Source organism: Musca vetustissima, unplaced genomic scaffold (assembly GCF_032173495.1).
Source record: "Musca vetustissima isolate MV318-11 ecotype Yass unplaced genomic scaffold, APGP_CSIRO_Mvet_v1 utg26488, whole genome shotgun sequence".
NCBI lineage: Eukaryota > Metazoa > Arthropoda > Insecta > Diptera > Muscidae > Musca > Musca vetustissima.
The window spans coordinates 17,209-40,121 of NW_026881321.1; the positions used below are offsets into that span (position 1 = coordinate 17,209).

Here is a 22,913-nt window from a genome sequence, read left to right on the forward strand (position 1 = left end):
GTGCCCCAAAGTCCCTATATATCTTTCGATTTGTACGAAATTTGGCATAACGTACTGAATTGAGCCTAGAGTTATGTCTGCCTTGTTTCGTGAAAATCGGTCCAGATTTAGATATAGCTCCCTTTTAATATAGATTTACTTTAAGTTTTTTTTGAAATCGCTTAATATTTGGATAGAGCTTCCATATATATTTTCGCCCGATTTCAAGTAAATTGTTAGTCAGTTTGACATCAATTTTTGCACAACTTACAAAATTGAGCATAGAATTACGCAGTTGCGTTTTCTAGAATTACAGACATAGCCCAACGGATGACCTATTTATATTTGTTTGAACTCGATTTACATACTTTATGGATAGATCTAGGTAGATGCACATTTACATAAATATCACATATTTTATTTCATTCAATTTCATGTTAATAATCCTGTTTAATATACCCATAGTGGTGAAGGGTATCATATAGTCGGCACCGTCCGACTTTACTACTTTCCTTACTGTTTTTTTTTTTTTAATTTATGTTTCTCTCTTATTAAACTGTGAGAAAAATTGTAAAAACTTGTATTTCAAAATTTAAGACCGAAGAACATTTTGTATTCAATGCAAATATGCTTGTTAATGATATATTTTCCTATATAAAGATAGATTTGCTTCTGTTTCGCCAATCCCCATTGTATTGGTCGCATATTTCGATTTTTCTGAACTAATTTTTGTCAAACATGTCCTAATTTTTTCGTTCAGTGTATGAAAACAAAAAGGAATGAATGACAATTTTGAAAATATTTTTTTATTTTCAAATATTTCTATTTTTATCTTTGTGTGTGAGAGAGTTTTGACACACACCGACATCCCATGGGACCTGTTTTGGGCACTGCTGGTATAGAGACTTTTTGGGAATTCGTATTTATGTGTACGATAGATTTATACGGATAGTTTTGGTACAATTTAGATTTGGGTGAAAGGAGAGAGCTAGAAACTTAAAATTTGGAATAATGGCTGTTGTAGTGTAGAATTCAGATATGAAAGTATAATACTTAAGTGCACTAAAAGGTACTATATTTGGTACAACTTGATTATGTGTGAAAGAATAGGTCTGGACTCCTGAATTTAGGAATTTAAATTACTGTTGGAGTGTAGGAAAATACGAAAAGGGAGCAAAAAGTACTAAATGGTACCAAATATTTTACAATTTGGATTTATATGAACGAAAAGCGCTGTGACACTGTGATTTTTAGTGTAAACCTTAATTTTCGTTTCATTTGGCGAAAATTCTTAAACAATTTATGTTTCCGTGAACCTGACGTACATGAAATTATTATGTTACTATTTTACAGAAGCTCGTGCAGAAATATCTGGACCACCTATTCGTTACCTAACTCCCGGATCCACCCTAAAATTAAACTGTGTCATTGTTCAAAACACGGAAAATTCTGAATACATATTTTGGTACCACGATAACCGAATGATTAATTATGACTTCGACCGTGGGATTAACGTCTCAACAGACTCAGGTAAGTAGGTCATTAAAAAACGTGCATTGTATACTGTAAGACGGCAATATAATAAATCCCAGTATAAATACAATTTTACAAAAAGCTTATTTTGCTAAACCTCAATATATATAAACATATAAAACCCGGGGCCGGCCCGGGTATAATTAAAATTAAAAAACACTCTATTCGAATACTTTTGCACATATAAGAATCAAACTATTAAGCTATTTTTAATATTTTATCCACAAGTTTATACTTTTAATATGGTTTGGCATATTCTGAACCAATTTTTTTATGATTTTATGTGGGATTTTCTTACATTACATTTTACTCTTGTGTGTGTAGAAATTTAGAAAACTCTAGTGGAATTAAAAATTTTCTGTTGCAAAATTAAATTTATTAAAAAAAATAATTTCGGGGTGCTCGGACAATTTCATTGAAAATTTAAAAAAAAATATGTTAGAAGATTAGCATGTAATAATGTTACAAATATGTTACAAATTCTGTGCAGATTGCATTCTGATTATAAAATTTAACGTGCTGTCAGCATAGTCATATAAAAATAACAGGTTAAATACTAAATTTCAGAAATTCTGTATGTATTGACAAACATGACAATTTTCAGGGAGTTGTATTATAAACATATTATCTTTAAAAATAAAAGTACGGCTAAGACACTCAAAATTCCAAAATATGTGCGGGACGTTTAAATGGCTGATATGTCAAAACATGTACTTTAAAAAATCATTTTCAGCGGTGAAGTCAGTCTTTAAAGTCCCCACATGTTTACCCGTGTAATTTCGATACATTGAAAAAGGTTTACAAAAGTATAATTGGGCTCTACCTACCTAATACCAAAAACAGTAAAATCTTGGCCACTTTGGGAGATACCCCTAAGAATGTTTTTGATAATTATAGTAATACAAATAAAATGAAAAACGTGCCGGGCCTGGTCGGGCTGGGAATTATGAAAATGAAAAACGAGCCGGACCCGGCCTAATTAAAATAAAAAACTCAATTCGAACACTTTTGCACATGCAAGAAAAATCAAAATATTAAGCGTTTTTTAATATTTTATCCACAGTCTTAATGTGGTTTGGCATACTCTGCACCAATGGAGGTGGATGGAGCGATCCCCCTGGCCCCCAGATCAAACTCAGCGTCTTGTAGAGCGTGAGTTTGATCTGGCGAGAGGTAGCCAAGCTTTTGAGTTATATAAAATCGTTCACTACCTCGATGCTGTAGTTCTCAAGTTCCTGGTATACTGTCGATGTCATCGACTTCAGTCCGATAGCACTTTATATTCGATGGGAAAGAGACTTATTCCTAAATAGTTGACACATATCGTCTTGTCTCCCTTTGTGTGCACGGGAGACAGGATGCTGAGTTTCCAATCATTAGGCATGGATTCCTCTAGCCAAATTGTACTAATCAGTTGGTGCATGCTCCTGACCAGCATCTGACAACCGGTCATGAATAGTTCGGCTGGTAACACAACGGCACCTGCTGCTTTATTATTCTTCAGCCGATTGATTGCTATTCTGACCTCATCTTGGCTATACCGTCATCTATTTCATGTCTCGTTTCATGACAGCTATAATACAGGGCGTAATCTTCTGATTTACTTACGCCAGTACCTTTCCATCGCATTCCCTGTAAGGCAATAATATCGGCTTTGTACTTCTTGAGTACATCCGCCAAAGCGAAAACTGTGCCTGTTTTGTACAACGTGCGCACATTCCAAGTACAGATTCGCAGATCGTGGTTCTTAATACGTTTTTTTTTTCTGAGTGTGGCAACTAACCCGACGCCTCAACCCAATTTTTTTATAGTTTTAATGGGTGAACTCGGGGCACATATCAGCTCACTATTTCAACGGGTGATAAAAATATTTGCCCAAAGTGACACCACGGGGAGGTCAGTGTCCACAATTGAGATGAAAGAGGGACCAAGATAAGCCTGGTATTCACCATGTTAAAGCCAATCAGAGCCGTTGCTTGGTATCTCTCATCCCCTACTCCCCTGTTTAAATGCAAGACTTTTTGATAAAATTAGTGATCGTAATAATGGTTTGCTGTGGGCATGTGTCTACTGTAGAACCTACGAAGTAGACTTTAATCGCTTCTGTAACAATATATTTATATATATTTACAGATGTTGAGTATGAAATTGATTTGGAACAGTTTTCTTCTAATGCAGGGCTGTCCACACTAATACATGCAAATAGTTGTTATTGTATTTGTTTCAAATACACAATTGTGAAAATTATTTTTATACCCTTCACCACACTGTGGTACAGGGTATTATGTCTTTGTGCATATGTTTGTAACAGGCAAAAGGAAACGAGATAGACACATGGTTCCTTTTGAGAATATGCATAGAATCACTTTCTAAGTCGATTTATGCATGTCCGTCCGTCTGTCTGTCTGTGCATGTTAAATTGTAAACAAAGTACAGGTCGCATTTATGATCCGAATTGGATGAAATTTGGCATAGGTCACTTATTCGGCCCAAGGACGAACCCTATTGAAATTGGGAAAAATCGGTTCAGATTTAGATATAGCTCCATATATATATTTTACCGATTTAATGTAAACGGTCCCTATATATCTTTCGATTTGCACGAAATTTGGTACAGCCTAATCATTTAGGTCTATAATGATGTATGCCAAGTTTCGAGAAAATCGGTCCAGATTTAGATATAGCTCCCATATATAGTTTCGTCCGATTTCATGTAAATGGTGCCCCAAAGTCCCTATATATATTTCGATTTGTACGAAATTTGGCATAACGTACTGAATTGAGCCTAGAGTGATGTCTGCCAAGTTTCGAGAAAATCGGTCCAGATTTAGATATAGCTCCCATATATAGTTTCGTCCGATTTCATGTAAATGGTGCCCCAAAGTCCCTATATATCTTTCGATTTGCACGAAATTTGGCATAACGTACTGTATTGAGCCTAGAATGATGTCTGCCAAGTTTCGTGAAAATCGGTCCTGATTTAGATATAGTTCCCATATATAGTTTCGCCCGATTTCATATAAATGGTGCACCAAAGTCCCTATATATCCTTCGATTTGGACGAAATTTGGCATAACGTACTGAATTAAGCCTAGAGTGATGTCTGTCAAGTTTCGTGAAAATCGGTTCTGATTTAGATATAGCTCCCATATATAGTTTCGTCCGATTTCATATAATTGGTGCACTAAAGTCCCTATATATCCTTCGATTTGCACGAAATTTGGCATAACGTACTGAATTGAGCCTAGAGTGATGTCTGCCAAGTTTCGAGAAAATCGGTCCAGATTTAGATATAGCTCCCATATATAGTTTCGTCCGATTTCATGTAAATGGTGCCCCAAAGTCCCTATATATCTTTCGATTTGCACGAAATTTGGCATAACGTACTGTATTGAGCCTAGAATGATGTCTGCCAAGTTTCGTGAAAATCGGTCCTGATAGTAATACAAATAAAATGAAAAACGTGCCGGGCCTGGTCGGGCTGGGAATTATGAAAATGAAAAACGAGCCGGACCCGGCCTAATTAAAATAAAAAACTCAATTCGAACACTTTTGCACATGCAAGAAAAATCAAAATATTAAGCGTTTTTTAATATTTTATCCACAGTCTTAATGTGGTTTGGCATACTCTGCACCAATGGAGGTGGATGGAGCGATCCCCCTGGCCCCCAGATCAAACTCAGCGTCTTGTAGAGCGTGAGTTTGATCTGGCGAGAGGTAGCCAAGCTTTTGAGTTATATAAAATCGTTCACTACCTCGATGCTGTAGTTCTCAAGTTCCTGGTATACTGTCGATGTCATCGACTTCAGTCCGATAGCACTTTATATTCGATGGGAAAGAGACTTATTCCTAAATAGTTGGCACATATCGTCTTGTCTCCCTTTGTGTGCACGGGAGACAGGATGCTGAGTTTCCAATCATTAGGCATGGATTCCTCTAGCCAAATTGTACTAATCAGTTGGTGCATGCTCCTGACCAGCATCTGACAACCGGTCATGAATAGTTCGGCTGGTAACACAACGGCACCTGCTGCTTTATTCTTCTTCAGCCGATTGATTGCTATTCTGGCCTCATCTTGGCTATACCGTCATCTATTTCATGTCTCGTTTCATGACAGCTATAATACAGGGCGTAATCTTCTGATTTACTTACGCCAGTACCTTTCCATCGCATTCCCTGTAAGGCAATAATATCGGCTTTGTACTTCTTGAGTACATCCGCCAAAGCGAAAACTGTGCCTGTTTTGTACAACGTGCGCACATTCCAAGTACAGATTCGCAGATCGTGGTTCTTAATACGTTTTTTTTTCTGAGTGTGGCAACTAACCCGACGCCTCAACCCAATTTTTTTATAGTTTTAATGGGTGAACTCGGGGCACATATCAGCTCACTATTTCAACGGGTGATAAAAATATTTGCCCAAAGTGACACCACGGGGAGGTCAGTGTCCACAATTGAGATGAAAGAGGGACCAAGATAAGCCTGGTATTCACCATGTTAAAGCCAATCAGAGCCGTTGCTTGGTATCTCTCATCCCCTACTCCCCTGTTTAAATGCAAGACTTTTTGATAAAATTAGTGATCGTAATAATGGTTTGCTGTGGGCATGTGTCTACTGTAGAACCTACGAAGTAGACTTTAATCGCTTCTGTAACAATATATTTATATATATTTACAGATGTTGAGTATGAAATTGATTTGGAACAGTTTTCTTCTAATGCAGGGCTGTCCACACTAATACATGCAAATAGTTGTTATTGTATTTGTTTCAAATACACAATTGTGAAAATTATTTTTATACCCTTCACCACACTGTGGTACAGGGTATTATGTCTTTGTGCATATGTTTGTAACAGGCAAAAGGAAACGAGATAGACACATGGTTCCTTTTGAGAATATGCATAGAATCACTTTCTAAGTCGATTTATGCATGTCCGTCCGTCTGTCTGTCTGTGCATGTTAAATTGTAAACAAAGTACAGGTCGCATTTATGATCCGAATTGGATGAAATTTGGCATAGGTCACTTATTCGGCCCAAGGACGAACCCTATTGAAATTGGGAAAAATCGGTTCAGATTTAGATATAGCTCCATATATATATTTTACCGATTTAATGTAAACGGTCCCTATATATCTTTCGATTTGCACGAAATTTGGTACAGCCTAATCATTTAGGTCTATAATGATGTATGCCAAGTTTCGAGAAAATCGGTCCAGATTTAGATATAGCTCCCATATATAGTTTCGTCCGATTTCATGTAAATGGTGCCCCAAAGTCCCTATATATATTTCGATTTGTACGAAATTTGGCATAACGTACTGAATTGAGCCTAGAGTGATGTCTGCCAAGTTTCGAGAAAATCGGTCCAGATTTAGATATAGCTCCCATATATAGTTTCGTCCGATTTCATGTAAATGGTGCCCCAAAGTCCCTATATATCTTTCGATTTGCACGAAATTTGGCATAACGTACTGTATTGAGCCTAGAATGATGTCTGCCAAGTTTCGTGAAAATCGGTCCTGATTTAGATATAGTTCCCATATATAGTTTCGCCCGATTTCATATAAATGGTGCACCAAAGTCCCTATATATCCTTCGATTTGGACGAAATTTGGCATAACGTACTGAATTAAGCCTAGAGTGATGTCTGTCAAGTTTCGTGAAAATCGGTTCTGATTTAGATATAGCTCCCATATATAGTTTCGTCCGATTTCATATAATTGGTGCACTAAAGTCCCTATATATCCTTCGATTTGCACGAAATTTGGCATAACGTACTGAATTGAGCCTAGAGTGATGTCTGCCAAGTTTCGAGAAAATCGGTCCAGATTTCTATATAGCTCCCATATATAGTTTCGTCCGATTTCATGTAAATGGTACACCAAAGTCGCTATATATCTTTCGATTTGCACGAAATTTGGCATAACGTACTGAATTGAGCCTAGAGTTATGTCTGCCTTGTTTCGTGAAAATCGGTCCAGATTTAGATATAGCTCCCTTTTAATATAGATTTACTTTAAGTAATTGACGCACCAAGGAACCAATAGGCTGATAGGAACAAAACGTTCTGAAATTAGTATAACCTAACCTGTGACAAGTTTTTTTTTGAAATCGCTTAATATTTGGATAGAGCTTCCATATATATTTTCGCCCGATTTCAAGTAAATTGTTAGTCAGTTTGACATCAATTTTTGCACAACTTACAAAATTGAGCATAGAATTACGCAGTTGCGTTTTCTAGAATTACAGACATAGCCCAACGGATGACCTATTTATATTTGTTTGAACTCGATTTACATACTTTATGGATAGATCTAGGTAGATGCACATTTACATAAATATCACATATTTTATTTCATTCAATTTCATGTTAATAATCCTGTTTAATATACCCATAGTGGTGAAGGGTATCATATAGTCGGCACCGTCCGACTTTACTACTTTCCTTACTGGTTTTTTTTAAATTTATGTTTCTCTCTTATTAAACTGCGAGAAAAATTGTAAAAACTTGTATTTCAAAATTTAAGACCGAAGAACATTTTGTATTCAATGCAAATATGCTTGTTAATGATATATTTTCCTATATAAAGATAGATTTGCTTCTGTTTCGCCAATCCCCATTGTATTGGTCGCATATTTCGATTTTTCTGAACTAATTTTTGTCAAACATGTCCTAATTTTTTCGTTCAGTGTATGAAAACAAAAAGGAATGAATGACAATTTTGAAAATATTTTTTTATTTTCAAATATTTCTATTTTTATCTTTGTGTGTGTGAGAGTTTTGACACACACCGACAGCCCATGGGACCTGTTTTGGGCACTGCTGTTCTAATGCCATGTACTGACGAGCGAACACCGACTTTTGTACGTTGTTCAAATCGAATCACTCTCTGAATAACCAAGAAATTTGTCCCATCCCTAACAATTGAGAGAATTTATCGAAAATAAATTAATTTTGACAGTTTGAAAATATTTATAAAATTTTCAAACTTTTTCAGAAAAATTGAAAATGATGAATGAAAAGTAAAAAAATTTCTAGTTTTTTATATATGAGGATGTACATTTTTGTAATCTACATAACGCAATATGCATTTCTTTCCCTTTGGTTCTAATTATCGTACAAAACGAGAAAGAAATTTGGGGAAACCCAAACAAAAATTCTCCGATTTTGTATATGTGACATTTGAATTGAACAAATATGAAAATATATTTGTAACAACAATATTTTCAGAAAAAATGGAAAACATGAATTAAAATTATATAGATTTGGGTCCATACTATATTCAGGAGAAAGAAATTTTTTTTATTTAGATCCATATGCGCTTCACGCAAATATGTTACAGTTTGTGTGTAAAACAAGAAACAATTCTGAGAGCGAACTCACTGTGCAGTGGGTCCATGTAAAAATTGTAAATTCGTGGAATATATATATTTTTTAAATATTGCATTACAAATTATTCTTATATTAGTTGATATTTGCAGGGCTTTGGACTTTTAAACAAAATGTAACGTACATTTGGCAATTACAAACTCTTTTGGGTAATTTCATTGGAATTTTTTGCAAAAAAAAAATAAAAAAACTAGTGGTCGATTTGAAATATTTAAGAGGCATCTGTTTGGCCGATGTCGATGGTAATGGCTTCGAAAGACAGTATTTAAAAAATATGTATTTATTTAACAAAATAAAAAGAAGAACATATTTTATAATAAACAAGTTAAAAAGCGTTAAGTTCGGCAGGACCGAACTTTGGATACCCTCCACCATAGGTAAACTTACAGATACTTGAAATGAAAATATAGGGAAAATACCAAAAAGTGAACCTATACCGATAATTCTACAAACCGGTTTATGTAAACCATTGTGTACACCAAATACATATTTCAGCAATTTTAAATGAAAACCCCAAAGCGTGGACGTATACTAATAACGCATGGTAGAATATACAATACTCAAACTTCTCCGATTTAGATTACATACTGTAGGAATTAGCGTATACTTGGGGTTATAGTTATATGAGGGCTATGCCTAATTAATGTCAATTTCGAACCCAATATTTTTATTTTGTATTCAATTCTTTCCTTCAGGAGGTATAATTATATGGGAGAGATGCCTAAATGCTGGCTGATATATTTCATTATCGTCAGGTTCGACTTTTTTTATCGCGATAGAATTCCATAATTTGTAGGGCAAAACTGACTATATGGAGTAACGACTATCAGCTCACGGAACTAATCAGCTAACTAATTTATTATACGAAGGGGGTTATATGGGAATTATCAATATGGGGGTGGACATTTATAATTTTTGGTAGGAAGATTTGTTACCATATGCGACATATTACAGCGAATTAGATGGAAAAGCGCGCTCAAAAACCCCAAACTACCGAAAATTGAGGGCGTATTACAAGTGGGTTACTCGACAAAATGAGCGTATATTTATAATTTTTAGTGCAGAAATTTGGTACCCATTAAGAATCCATTGTGCAAAATTTCAGCGCATTCGGTTTAAAAACGCGCTTAAAATACCACAAAAAAAACGTAAATTGGGGGTACCGTTATATGGGAGCTACAAGAAAAAGTGGGGGCTACCAGAAAAAGTGGACCTATATTTATAATTTGTAGTGTAGACAGGTGGTACCCAAAAAATCGACCTATATTTATAATTTTTAGTGGAGACATTTGTTACCCAAAAAGAACCCAATGCGAATTCGCTTGAAAAGCGCGCTCAAGAACCCCAAAATATCGAAATTTGGGCGGTACCCTTACAATTGGGGCAACCGGAAAATTTTGCCTATATTTATAATTTTTAGTGCAGAAATTTGGAACAAAAAGAACCCAATGTAGCAAATTTCAGCGAAATCGGTTTAAAAACGTGCTTAAAAACCGCCATAATACCGTAAATTGGGGGTACCGTTATATGGGGGCTTCCAGAGAAGAGCGTGATTACAACGGACGGACGGAGGGACGTGGATAGATCATCTTAGAATTTTACCCTGATAAAAAATTTCAGTAGTGTTGGCGGTTTATTTGGGATACCATTTTTTTGCAAAACAAAATACAAATTGTTTTTGAAAAATAGTCAGGCTGAATCCCAGTTTGTTGTTTTTATAAAAAAATCAAAAATATATAAATACTTTATAGGGTCGGAAATGAATATTTCGATGAGTTACAAACGGAATGACAAATATGTTGGAGTGTTTAAAACAGTTAACCCCGCTTAAATACGTCAGTGATAGACAAAGATGTATTTCTGGAAGACATTTCACGAAAACTTTCAAAACAATAGATTTTATGTGCACATGTGTGGCAAGTGCACTAGCAAATGTAAGCCATTTTAAGTAAAGTTGCCAGATTTAAAAAAATACATGTGGTAATTACGGGGGACAGATTTAAAGGTACGGTTACTTTGGGGTAGGTTATTTAGGGGCAAATAAATGAAATGGGTAATTAAAAGGGGGTAATTAAACGTGCAATTTTGTAAGGAATTGTACTGAAAATAACTGGGTATTCTGAAATCGGATTAATTAACCGTGGAAGGTAATTAAGCGGGGAATACTGTACACATTTTATTTTCATAAAAATCGTAAATAAATTAAATTTTCGTATTAAAATATTTGTCTATCTCGACTTCTTCGTGCTTCGTGTGTGTGGAGCGCGCAGGTTCTAATAGCTCTATAACTTCACTGGAAAACATCTCGTGTTAAATTTTCCTTACCGATACTTCACTACTTATGTGTGGATCTGAAATAAGAAGTTATCATTGATAAATATCAAGGTTCCTTTGAACAATTCCTTGAAATATTCTGTCTGTATGACTGAACATGTTTATTTCGAGGTTCTACAGCCTCCTTCGACAATTGACTCATTGGCAGCATTGCATTATCTATGATGGTCGCCCCATGTGAAAGTAATTTAAGCATTGATGCCAGTCGGATAATTCCACATACATTTGCGCGGTGTTAAAGGCACATTCTCTTAATTTTGTTGTATTTATTTTGTGCCCACTTGAAATCGCCTCTAATAAAATTTTAAATGTATTCTGTATTCTTATTCTGCTTTTTTTTCAAAAAATATTGTCATTATTGGTATAACAAAAATTGGCTTCAGGCATGTCCACCAACAGTCCAGTTTCGGAATCTTTCTTGGATTTCTTCTTCTCTTCCTGATCCATTGCAAGAAGTCGTCAATAGAAGTCCATGTTTTAACATAATCCTATATATTTAGGACACTCCTTACTTTAGATATTTTAAAGGTTTTAGCAACATTGTTCTACCGAAGTGGCATCCATATTACAGTATCGGTCCAATTTCCGTAAGTAGCTGTAATTTGGAGTTCCGTGTTTTTGAAGGCCGCAACTTTAACAGAACAATTTCGATATGGTTCCATATAAAGATTGCTGTGATTTGGCATCTCGGGTTTCTTCTGAATAAAAAACTGCATAAAAATCATAATGAAAGGGGTTTTTATGATTTGCTTGGCTAGCATGCAAGGCTCCGCTTTATTTCCAATTATATATCAAATCGTCTTACTAACAAGTGTCAATATTAGTCCCATTTGAAGGGTAGTTCAGAGAAATTGTTTCCAATTTGATACTTTGGCTTCGGACTGAAGTCAAAACCTTTTACAAAAATTGTCAAATTGTTTTTAACCGCCTGGTGTCTCTTTCAGTATGTTTAAGATCCTACAATACCAACCTGAACTTTTAGTATTTAGTTAGCGTTTTTTCTTGTTTCTTTTTTATTTCAAGATGGAGATAAGATATTCTATAGAGGGTACCATGTAAGATTTTTATTATCGATGGATTGAACATTTTCTCACACAAAACATAAAAGTTTATTCTCAAACAGAAAAACAAAAATATCCTGAATAATGCAATAAAAAATAATAGAAGTTTTCTCAATATTCTCAAATAAATGTATGCACTTATTTATATTTATCGGAAAACACACAAGTCTATATTTCACAAATGTTTATTTAGGAATGGAAAAAGGGAACTGATGAGGATCAGTGGGGTGATCCGAAACTGTAGTCTTCCCTGCCTTACCCCTCGGCAAACAATGCCATACATTCCCCACTAATAAATATTTGTTTTTTTTTATAAAAACGACAAACCGGGATTCAGCTTGACTATTTTGCAAAAACAAAATACAAATGGTATCCCAAATAAACCGCCAACACTATGGAAAAAATATTTTAATTTCAATGTAAAATTATTCATATAATACAATTTATATTTTCAATATAAAAAATCAGAGCATACTCTATAATAATATAACAAAGTAAATAATTGTGGAGTGAATTCAATCGATCCTCAATCGATTTCAACTCAATAGCTGATCTAAACTTTTCCAAAATTTGTGCATGTAATGGTTTCGTCATCATATCGGCTACCATATTTTCGGTAGGTCAGGATTTTCCAGATAACATAATTTTTATCGACATTATCTATAACGAATTAACGTTTGGTGTCTATATGCTTTGTGCGGTTGCTCAGATTTTCCTCATTTATGATACATAGACAGCTTTGATTGTCCTCATAGATAACAGTTGGGGAGGCTTGTATAATTTCCATGTCTTCCAATAACTTCCGTTAACAGATGGTTTCCTTACAAGCTTCAGAAAGCGCTATAAATTCCTCCTCTGTTGAAGATAATGCAACATAAGACAACTTTTTACATGACCAGCTTAACAGGCGACTATTAAGCAAGAATACATATCCTGAATTTCACTTTCTACTTTCTCTATCTGCTGCCCAGTTTGCATCAGCGTAACCTTCTAATAAATTGATGTTGTATTCCGTTTTGCTGAGTCTGAGGAAGACGTCTTCTGTACCTTTAAAATATTTTAAACCTCTTTTCGACCAGTTCCAATCCTCTAGATTTGGATCACAAAGCTTTTGTGCTAATTATCATTTTTCAAAAGTTTTTTAGACTTTATCATTCCATATCCATAGTTAATCGGATACTTAGATGGTTTTGCTTTTATTTAAATTCTATTGATTCCATAAATCTTTAATGGATCTTTTCTATCGAATGCAAAACTTTTATGAATAATCTCTAAAAACTTCTAGGTCAAAAAAAAAATCACATCTCCGAGGCGACATGTATATGTGTTCCTTTAAATCTCCAATAAATAAAACTGATTTTACATCTAAATGGACTACTTTCATATTTTTCGTACCAGCAACGTATAATAAAACTTGTAAAGTTTCGTGATTAACTACAATCTTGCTTTGAATTGATTTATATTACCTTAATCATCACGCATTATTTTATCGGTCCATCTACATTTCACAATATTTGCATTCAGGTGGTTTAACCACTTCCCATATTTGTGAATTCCTTTATGACGCAAATTCTTCTTTCATTGCGTTTACTCAATGGTTTTTGTTCAGATTTCAAAGCTTTATCATAACTTCCAGGTTCAATGAAATTCTCAGACATGATACTATATCCGTACTTCGGTGAAGACTTACCACGAGTAGTACGGATTGACTTCCGTAGCATGGTGGAAGATTCTACTTCCACAGTCGTTGTTGCTTTCAAAGAAAATTTCTTCAGCAGTATCACAAATGTTTTGTTTCTTTAATATAACAACTGCAATATCATCGTTCATTATGTACATTGGTTTCATTTTTGCTTTGAATAAACTTGACATCCCTGCTTATTGTTATTCTTTAAGTTTTCGGTCAACCATTCTACATACATTTGAGTGATCGTCATATCCAACGAATCTTAGTATATTGCTTCTACTGTCAAACTTCCTTAGTTTTTTATTTGGAATAACCAAACATTTGTAGGTGTCTTACATCAGGTCACCGCCTTTCCCACAATTCATGTGGAGTGGTATCAATGGCTCTGGAATATACACACAAAATACATTTTGAATGTAATAAGATGTCTTATTGCTTCCACCAAAATGTGTTGGGTAGTTTCCCTTCTTTTAATAAACATCTATAAATCTCAACAATCGTACGATTTTTCCTTTCTGCCCTGCCGTTTTGTTGTGGACAGTAGGGGACGGTATATTGGTATTGAATTCCCTTGCTTTCCAAATAGTGTCTTATATATATATATATATATTCACCTCCGTTGTCAGATCTCAAAATTGACGGATATCTTCCAAATTTGTTCTTTACGAATTCATCCTTTGAAAGTAACATATTGAGTATAATCACAAAAAATCTATTCCCCCGGTGTAACCGTTTGCATAGGACCGCAAACATCTGTGTGAACTATAATGCAACGCTGGTGTTGTTTTCTTTTCAGATTGTTTGCTAAATGGCGTTCTTTTTAGTTTGGATACTAACACTATTATCTCTGAACACAACGTGACAATTGACACTTCAATGTCAAAATTTCCCTTTCCACTTGATTCTCCAAATGGACCATTTGCTACAGTGAATCGTTCCATACAGGGTTTCAGGGACGAAAATTGCGACCGTTGTGAACTTATGGGGCAGGTTATTCCTGAGTCTAAAACCCAACCCGATGTATTGTTTAATGTTGAAAAACAAAAATTTCTACTATCCTCATCTTGCTCTTTCGCTTCATTCACTTGGTTCCATGCTTCATACTTACTCCTTGACTTCTTAAATTTCCAGCAAATCCTTCTCAAAATGTCCTCTACCTTTACAGAAATGGTAAAGGCCAGACTAATTTTCCCCAGACTTGTAACTCCTCAGTACAGAATTCGTAGGTATATTTTTCTTATGGAAAAAAATATTTTAATTTCAATATAAAATTATTCATATAATACAATTTATATTTTCAATATAAAAAATCAGAGCATACTCCATAATAATATAACAAAGTAAATAATTGTGGAGTGAATTCAATCGATCCTCAATCGATTTCAACTCAATAGCTGATCTTAACTTTTCCAAAATTTGTGCATGTAATGGTTTCGTCATCATATCGGCTACCATATTTTCGGTAGGGCAGGATTTTCCAGATAACATAATTTTTATCGACATTATCTATAACGAATTAACGTTTGGTGTCTATATGCTTTGTGCGGTTGCTCAGATTTTCCTCATTTATGATACATAGACAGCTTTGATTGTCCTCATAGATAACAGTTGGGGAGGCTTGTATAATTTCCATGTCTTCCAATAACTTCCGTTAACAGATGGTTTCCTTACAAGCTTCAGAAAGCGCTATAAATTCCTCCTCTGTTGAAGATAATGCAACATAAGACAACTTTTTACATGACCAGCTTAACAGGCGACTATTAAGTAAGAATACATATCCTGAATTTCACTTTCTACTTTCTCTATCTGCTGCCCAGTTTGCATCAGCGTAACCTTCTAATAAATTGATGTTGTATTCCGTTTTGCTGAGTCTGAGGAAGAAGTCTTCTGTACCTTTAAAATATTTTAAACCTCTTTTCGACTCGTTCCAATCCTCTAGATTTGGATCACAAAGCTTTTGTGCTAATTATCATTTTTCAAAAGTTTTTTAGACTTTATCATTCCATATCCAGAGTTAGTCGGATACTTAGATGGTTTTGCTTCATTTAAATTCTATGGATTCAATAAATCTTTAATGGATCTTTTCTGTCGAATGCAAAACTTTTGTGAATAATCTCTAAAAACTTCTAGGCCAAAAAAAAAAAAATCACATCTCCGAGGCGACATGTATATGTGTTCCTTTAAATCTCCAATAAATAAACCTGATTTTACATCTAAATGGACTACTTTCATATTTTTCGTACCAGCAACGTATAATAAAACTTGTAAAGTTTCGTGATTAACTACAATCTTGCTTTGAATTGATTTATATTACCTTCATCATCACGCATTATTTTATCGGTCCATCTACATTTCACAATATTTGCATTCAGGTGGTATAACCACTTCCCATATTTGTGAATTCCTTTATGACGCAAATTCTTCTTTCATTGCGTTTACTCAATGGTTTTTGTTCAGATTTCAAAGCTTTATTATAACTTTCAGGTTCAATGAAATTCTCAGACATGATACTATATCCGTACTTTGGTGCAGACTTACCACGAGTAGTACGGATTGACTTCCGTAGCTTTATGCTTTGAATTGCTTTATATTACCTTCAGCATCACGCATTATTTTATCGGTCCATTTACATTTCACAATATTTGCATTCAGGTGGTTAAACCACTTCCCATATTTGTGAATTCTTTTATGACGTAAATTCTTCTTTCATTGCGTTTACTCAATGGTTTTTGTTCAGATTTCAAAGCTTTATTATAACTTTCAGGTTTAATGAAATTCTCAGACATGATACTATATCCGTACTTTGGTGCAGACTTACCACGAGTAGTACGGATTGACTTCCGTAGCATGGTGGATGATTCTACTTCCACAGTCGTTGTTGCTTTCAAAGAAAATTTCTTCAGCAGTATCACAAATGTTTTGTTTCTTTAATATAACAACTGCAATATCATCGTTCATTATGTACATTGGTTTCATTTTTGCTTTGAATAAACTTGACATCCCTGCTTATTGTTATTCTTTAAGTTTTCGGTCAACCATTCTACATACATTTGAGTGATCGTCATATCCAACGAATCTTAGTATTTTGCTTCTACTGTCAAACTTCCTTAGTTTTTTATTTGGAATAACCAAACATTTGTAGGTGTTTTACATCAGGTCACCGCCTTTCCCACAATTCATGTGGAGTGGTATCAATGGCTCTGGAATATACACACAAAATACATTTTGAATGTAATTAGATGTCTTATTGCTTCCACCAAAATGTGTTGGGTAGTACCCCTTCTTTTAATAAACATCTATAAATCTCAACAATCGTACAATTTTTCCTTTCTGCCCTGCCGTTTTGTTGTGGACAGTAGGGGACGGTATATTGGTATTGAATTCCCTTGCTTTCCAAATAGTGTCATATATATATATATATATATTCACCTCCGTTGTCAGATCTCAAAATTGACGGATATCTTCCAAATTTGTTCTTTACGAATTCATCCTTTGAAAGTAACATATTGAGTATAATCACAAAAAATCTATTTCCCCCGGTGTAACCGTTTGCATAGGACCGCAAACATCTGTGTGAACTAAAATCCAACGCTGGTGTTGTTTTCTTTTCAGATTGTTTGCTAAATGGCGTTCTTTTTAGTTTGGATACTAACACTATTATCTCTGAACACAACGTGAAACCCTTTCTTTAAAATTCTATTAACCGACAATAAATTACATTGGGACGATGGTATAAAAAGCACTTCAATGTAAAAATTTCCCTTTCCACTTGATTCTCCAAATGGACCATTTGCTACAGTGAATCGTTCCATACAGGGTTTCAAGGACGAAAATTGCGACCGTTGTGAACTTATGGGGCAGGTTATTCCTGAGTCTAAAACCCAACCCGATGTATTGTTTAATGTTGAAAAACAAAAATTTCTACTATCCTCATCTTGCTCTTTCGCTTCATTCACTTGGTTCCATGCTTCATACTTACTCCTTGACTTCTTAAATTTCCAGCAAATCCTTCTCAAAATGTCCTCTACCTTTACAGAAATGGTAAAGGCCAGACTAATTTTCCCCAGACTTGTAACTCCTCAGTACAGAATTCGTAGGTATATTCTTCTTATGGCGTTCGCATTATTTTATTAGACAAGCTTCGACAGTTGTCATGGTACGTTCTTTCACTTTACGAGCTTCCAATGTCGTAACCAACGTATCAAACGATGGTGGCAAACTGCTAAGTAAGTAGTGTATCCTTTTCAAAATGATTCTTTTTGCTTCCATTATCAGCATAAGCTGAGAATCCTTTACTGAAAGTCCAACAATTACGATAGCATCTTCATTGCTCTTCCTCTACATCTCATTTTAAGTATTTGGAAGTGGATCAATCACACATTTCCATACGCCTTCTTTCCGCAAGATCAACTCCAATTTATATTTGTTTAGATGGTAGCTTTTCTCATTCAATTTGGCAAAAGTTGTCCTTAAAATGTCCTTGGCGAATGGCCCATAACGTATTGCAAGGATCTGTGACAAGATTTTCTCTTGCACTAATTTATACACTGCGTATCATAACTATAGACGCACCCTTAATTCACTTGGTATATTAGTTGACAAATAAAATGGACCCATTAAGTTATTGTTCACAATAAAACGATAAAAAACACATATTATTCAACAAAAATAATTAATTTATTCTTTATGGTTTCGCCGAATTCTGCCCTTTCAAAATTGCTGGTGTTGCATAACTATAGACGCACTTTTACAAAATTAGAAAAAAATATTTTTTAAAACTTAAATAAAATAAAATAACTTTTATAAATAATGGGTAGGGCCTCCCTTATTTTGAATAAGTTCAAAAATTGTATCCATCACACTGTTGATCAAAATTATTCGCAAGTCTTAGTCGATTGGCCGCCATTCATCGATAATCACTTCTTGGAAATAAAATAATGTTTGGTATTGGCTGTTTTCTGCATAGACACGACGAGTTAAGATTCCACACATGTTCTCGATCAGATTCTGGTCGGAAATTTTAATATTTTTCGATTTTAACCATACTTGAGTATGGCCACTTTTATGAACTGGTGCGCTGTCCTGCTAAAAAACGAGTCCTTGATTGTTGCTGCTTTCCCAAAATGGCAATAATTTGTCTTCCAAGACTTGAACGTTCTCCATTGAATTCATCCGACAACATGGAAATGTCAAATAAAGCATTCCGTGGCTATAAAATGTTCCCAAGTTGGCGGTTACCGAAATATCGTTATTTCTTAATACAATATTTCGGTGGCGGTTCCTTAATGGCCTTGGGAGCATTTTATAGCCATTATTTGACATTTCCATGTTGTCGGATGAATTCAATGGAGTACGTTCAAGTCTTGGAAGACAAATTATTGCCATTTTGGGAAAGCAGCAACAATCAAGGACTCGTTTTTTAGCAGGACAACGCACCAGTTCGTAAAAGTGGCCATACTCAAGTATGGTTAAAATCGAAAAATATTAAAATTTCCGACCAGAATCCGATCGAGAACATGTGTGGAATCTTGAATCGTCGTGTCTATGCAGAAAACAGCCAATACCAAACATTATTTTATTTCCAAGAAGTGATTATCGATGAATGGCGGCCAATCGACTAAGACTTGCGAATAATTTTGATCAACAGTGTGATGGATACAATTTTTGAACTTATTCAAAATAAGGGAGGCCCTACCCATTATTTATAAAAGTTATTTTATTTAAGTTTTAAAAAATATTTTTTTCTAATTTTGTAAAAGTGCGTCTATAGTTATGCAACACCAGCAATTTTGAAAGGGCAGAATTCGGCGAAACCATAAAGAATAAATTAATTATTTTTGTTGAATAATATGTGTTTTTGATCGTTTTATTGTGAACAATAACTTAATGGGTCCATTTTATTTGTCAACTAACATACCAATTGAATTAAGGGTGCGTCTATAGTTATGATACGCAGTGTATGTATCGGAAAAAACACACGTCTATATTTCAGAAACTTTTATTTATGAATGGAAAAAACAATTTTAATTTCAATATAAAGAGTGTACTATGTTTTCAATACAAAATAAAAATCATATCATACTCCATAATAATATAACCATGTAAATAATTGTTGAGTGAATTCAATGGATTCTCCAAAACAAATATATTTTCAAATGTGACAACACGTAAAATATACCTTCCAATTATGTTATTTGACACTATTTTCCTTCTTTTTGAGAAAACAAAATTTGTCAAATATTTGAGTGTAATGTGAACACAAAACCAAGAGTGTAAAATTTGACATTTTTTGGTCAAACAAAATGCAAAATCCATGCAATGCCCAAATAACCCGCCAACAATACTGAAGTTGTGCTTTAACTAGCAATACCAACAACAACGTTATGTGCATTCGTCGCAAAGTAACGAAACATAGCAGTGGGGAATGTATTGCAGTTGTCTGCAAATGCGTTGTTGACAACGAAGTCAGGCGCCAACTAACTTCTCATTGAGGTCGTATCGCTGGTAACGTAAGAACTTCGATTTGTTACAAGAGACATTTGGGTATGAAAGTTTTTTTTTTTTTTTTTTGAAAAGAAGCAATAAATATCTTCTGGGAAGAATATTCCAACAAAAAACTGGTGAGGATCAGTGATCAGGATCAGATTTTAATGATTTTAATTATAAATGAGCTGGTAAATGAATACCAATGCATGTTAAGGTTCGTAACTTTGCACATATATATTTGAAGATTGAAAAGGGAAGAAAAATAATGTACAAACAATTTTTGTTTTTGTTGTTGTTTTTTGTGATCAAAGAAATGTCCTTATTTTTGATGGCGGGCATGATAACTCCTCACTGGAACACCGGAATCCGAAAATTCTAACGGTTTTAGAAAGAGTACATGTCTGGCTCTCGTATGAACTAGGATTACTGGCTTCGCACAACAATTAAAAAAATGGCGGAACTTTGAAAACTTTTCTTTTTTAAATCGCCTATTTTTGACCTAAAACTAAGTTAAAAAATGAGGAAGATCTTCGCCGATTGGCTTTATCATAGTCATACCATAGCTACAGAGAAACGTTCCAAAATTTAGTTCAAATTAAGTCAAAATAAAAAATTAAACTTTTTGAATGAATAAAAAATTAAAATTTGAATATAAAATTAACATTTTTAAATTAAAAAACGGGACTCCACACCATTTAAATAAGATAAATAAATAACAGCTGATGTATACACTGTGTGCTAATGGTTTGGATGTCGGATTTTGGGGTGTCTTGGTTTTTATTATTATATTCATATATTATGTCGTGTATTAATCGTTGGGGATAGCTGTTTTTCTTCAGTATTCCTGTGTATTTTTCTATGTTTTTCCTTATGTATTGTTCGCCCGTGATGTATTTTATTTTCTTTAGAAGGCTTCTTACAGTATTCACTTTCATACTTCTTGGTTGCGTCGAGTGATAGTATAATGCGTCCGATGATGTATCTTTGATGTACCATTCAGTTTGTAACTTATTGTCATTCCTTATAATTTGCATGTCTAAATATGGTAATTTATTATTGACATATTTTTAAATCCAAAATTGAAGGTTTGTTTTGGAAGCTGTATTATTTCCTGCAGGAATTTCCATTTGTCTAAAATATTTTTAATGGCAAGATGTATAGGTATATTTGTGAATAGAGATACAACGTCAAATGATACCATAATGTCGTCCTTATCCAATTTTATGCCTTTTAGTTTGTCTTTCAGGTTCATGCAGTTTTTTATATTATATGTAGGTGATATTATTGTCCTAAGTAGTTTTCCAACGTATTGTGCTAGATTGTAGCAAGTTACATTCGTAGATGCTGCTATCGGTCTTAGTGGAGTATTTTCATCGTGGATATTTGGTAATCCATAAAGGTCTAGCGCTGATGCAGATATGCTGGTTAGTTTAGATTTTTCCCATTTTGATATTAATTCGTTTTTGTGCAAATCATTTACTAAATTGTTAATTCTTTGTAGTTTTTCAGTAGGTTCTTCTCTAATTGGTTTATATGTTGTTTTATCGTCATGTAATTTGTTATGTTTATATCTATATTGTTCTTTGTACATGACGACTGTTTTGTTGCCTTTGACTGCGGATGTGATGATTATTTTCTCCTCGATTATTCCGCTTGTAATTTGATATTCTGTTTGCTATTATTGCCCTATTAACTTCATTTTCTGTATTGTCTTTAATTTGTTGCACCCATTTTTCCATATCTGCTATTAGTATAATTTATTCGAAGTTTTTTAAATTAATTTAATTACAAAAATTGGTCAATAACATACATAAAAAAGATTTTTTGCCAGTATTATGATATTGTAACAAGCTACGGTTGTAGGATTTCCACGTTTTGTTATGGGCGCCATATTAAGGAATTCTTTGCCTTCCGGAATGAAAATACTTAATTAATATTAAAAATATAACGGTTTAAGGTTTATTTAGAAAAGCGATGAAAGTAATTCTGCTTGACAACTACAACTGCGAACATGAATGAACATGAAAAAGTACAAAAAATACGTTGGCATATGGAGCATTATTATATTACGCATAAATAACAATAACAACATGTAACGACAACCATCACTGCCACGTATACATGCTGAACGGTCGCGAATAACGAACACGAACTCTCGCTACTCCGTTGTGTTAACCAGACAACCTACTCGTGCGAACCTGCGAACAAGAATGAACATTTCTTGTTGATTCCGCTGCTTTTATGCTCTCAACAGAGAGCTTTCCACACACAACTCAACGATCGTTGTAAAGCTCAACTCAACGAATAGATAAAATGTTCAACAGCTGGTTCGTTTAGTGTTACTCCAATGCGTAACGCATGACCATAATATATTGTTATGTTTACTTTGCGTTAAAATATACGTTAAAGTTAAAAGGTTTACGTTATCAATAGAAAAGTTGATC

The 22,913-nt window shown here is 34.3% G+C and overlaps 1 protein-coding gene across 1 annotated transcript in view; it reads left to right on the top strand.

Moving 5' to 3' along the window:
• The first annotated feature begins 1,304 nt into the window (after window positions 1–1,304).
• LOC133327307 (uncharacterized) overlaps window positions 1,305–22,913 on the top strand; it is a 61,884-nt gene continuing 40,275 nt past the window's right edge. The window contains exon 1 of the mRNA XM_061535872.1: window positions 1,305–1,509. Within this exon, the coding sequence (XP_061391856.1) occupies window positions 1,305–1,509 (205 nt within the window). The remainder of the gene's footprint in view (window positions 1,510–22,913) is intronic.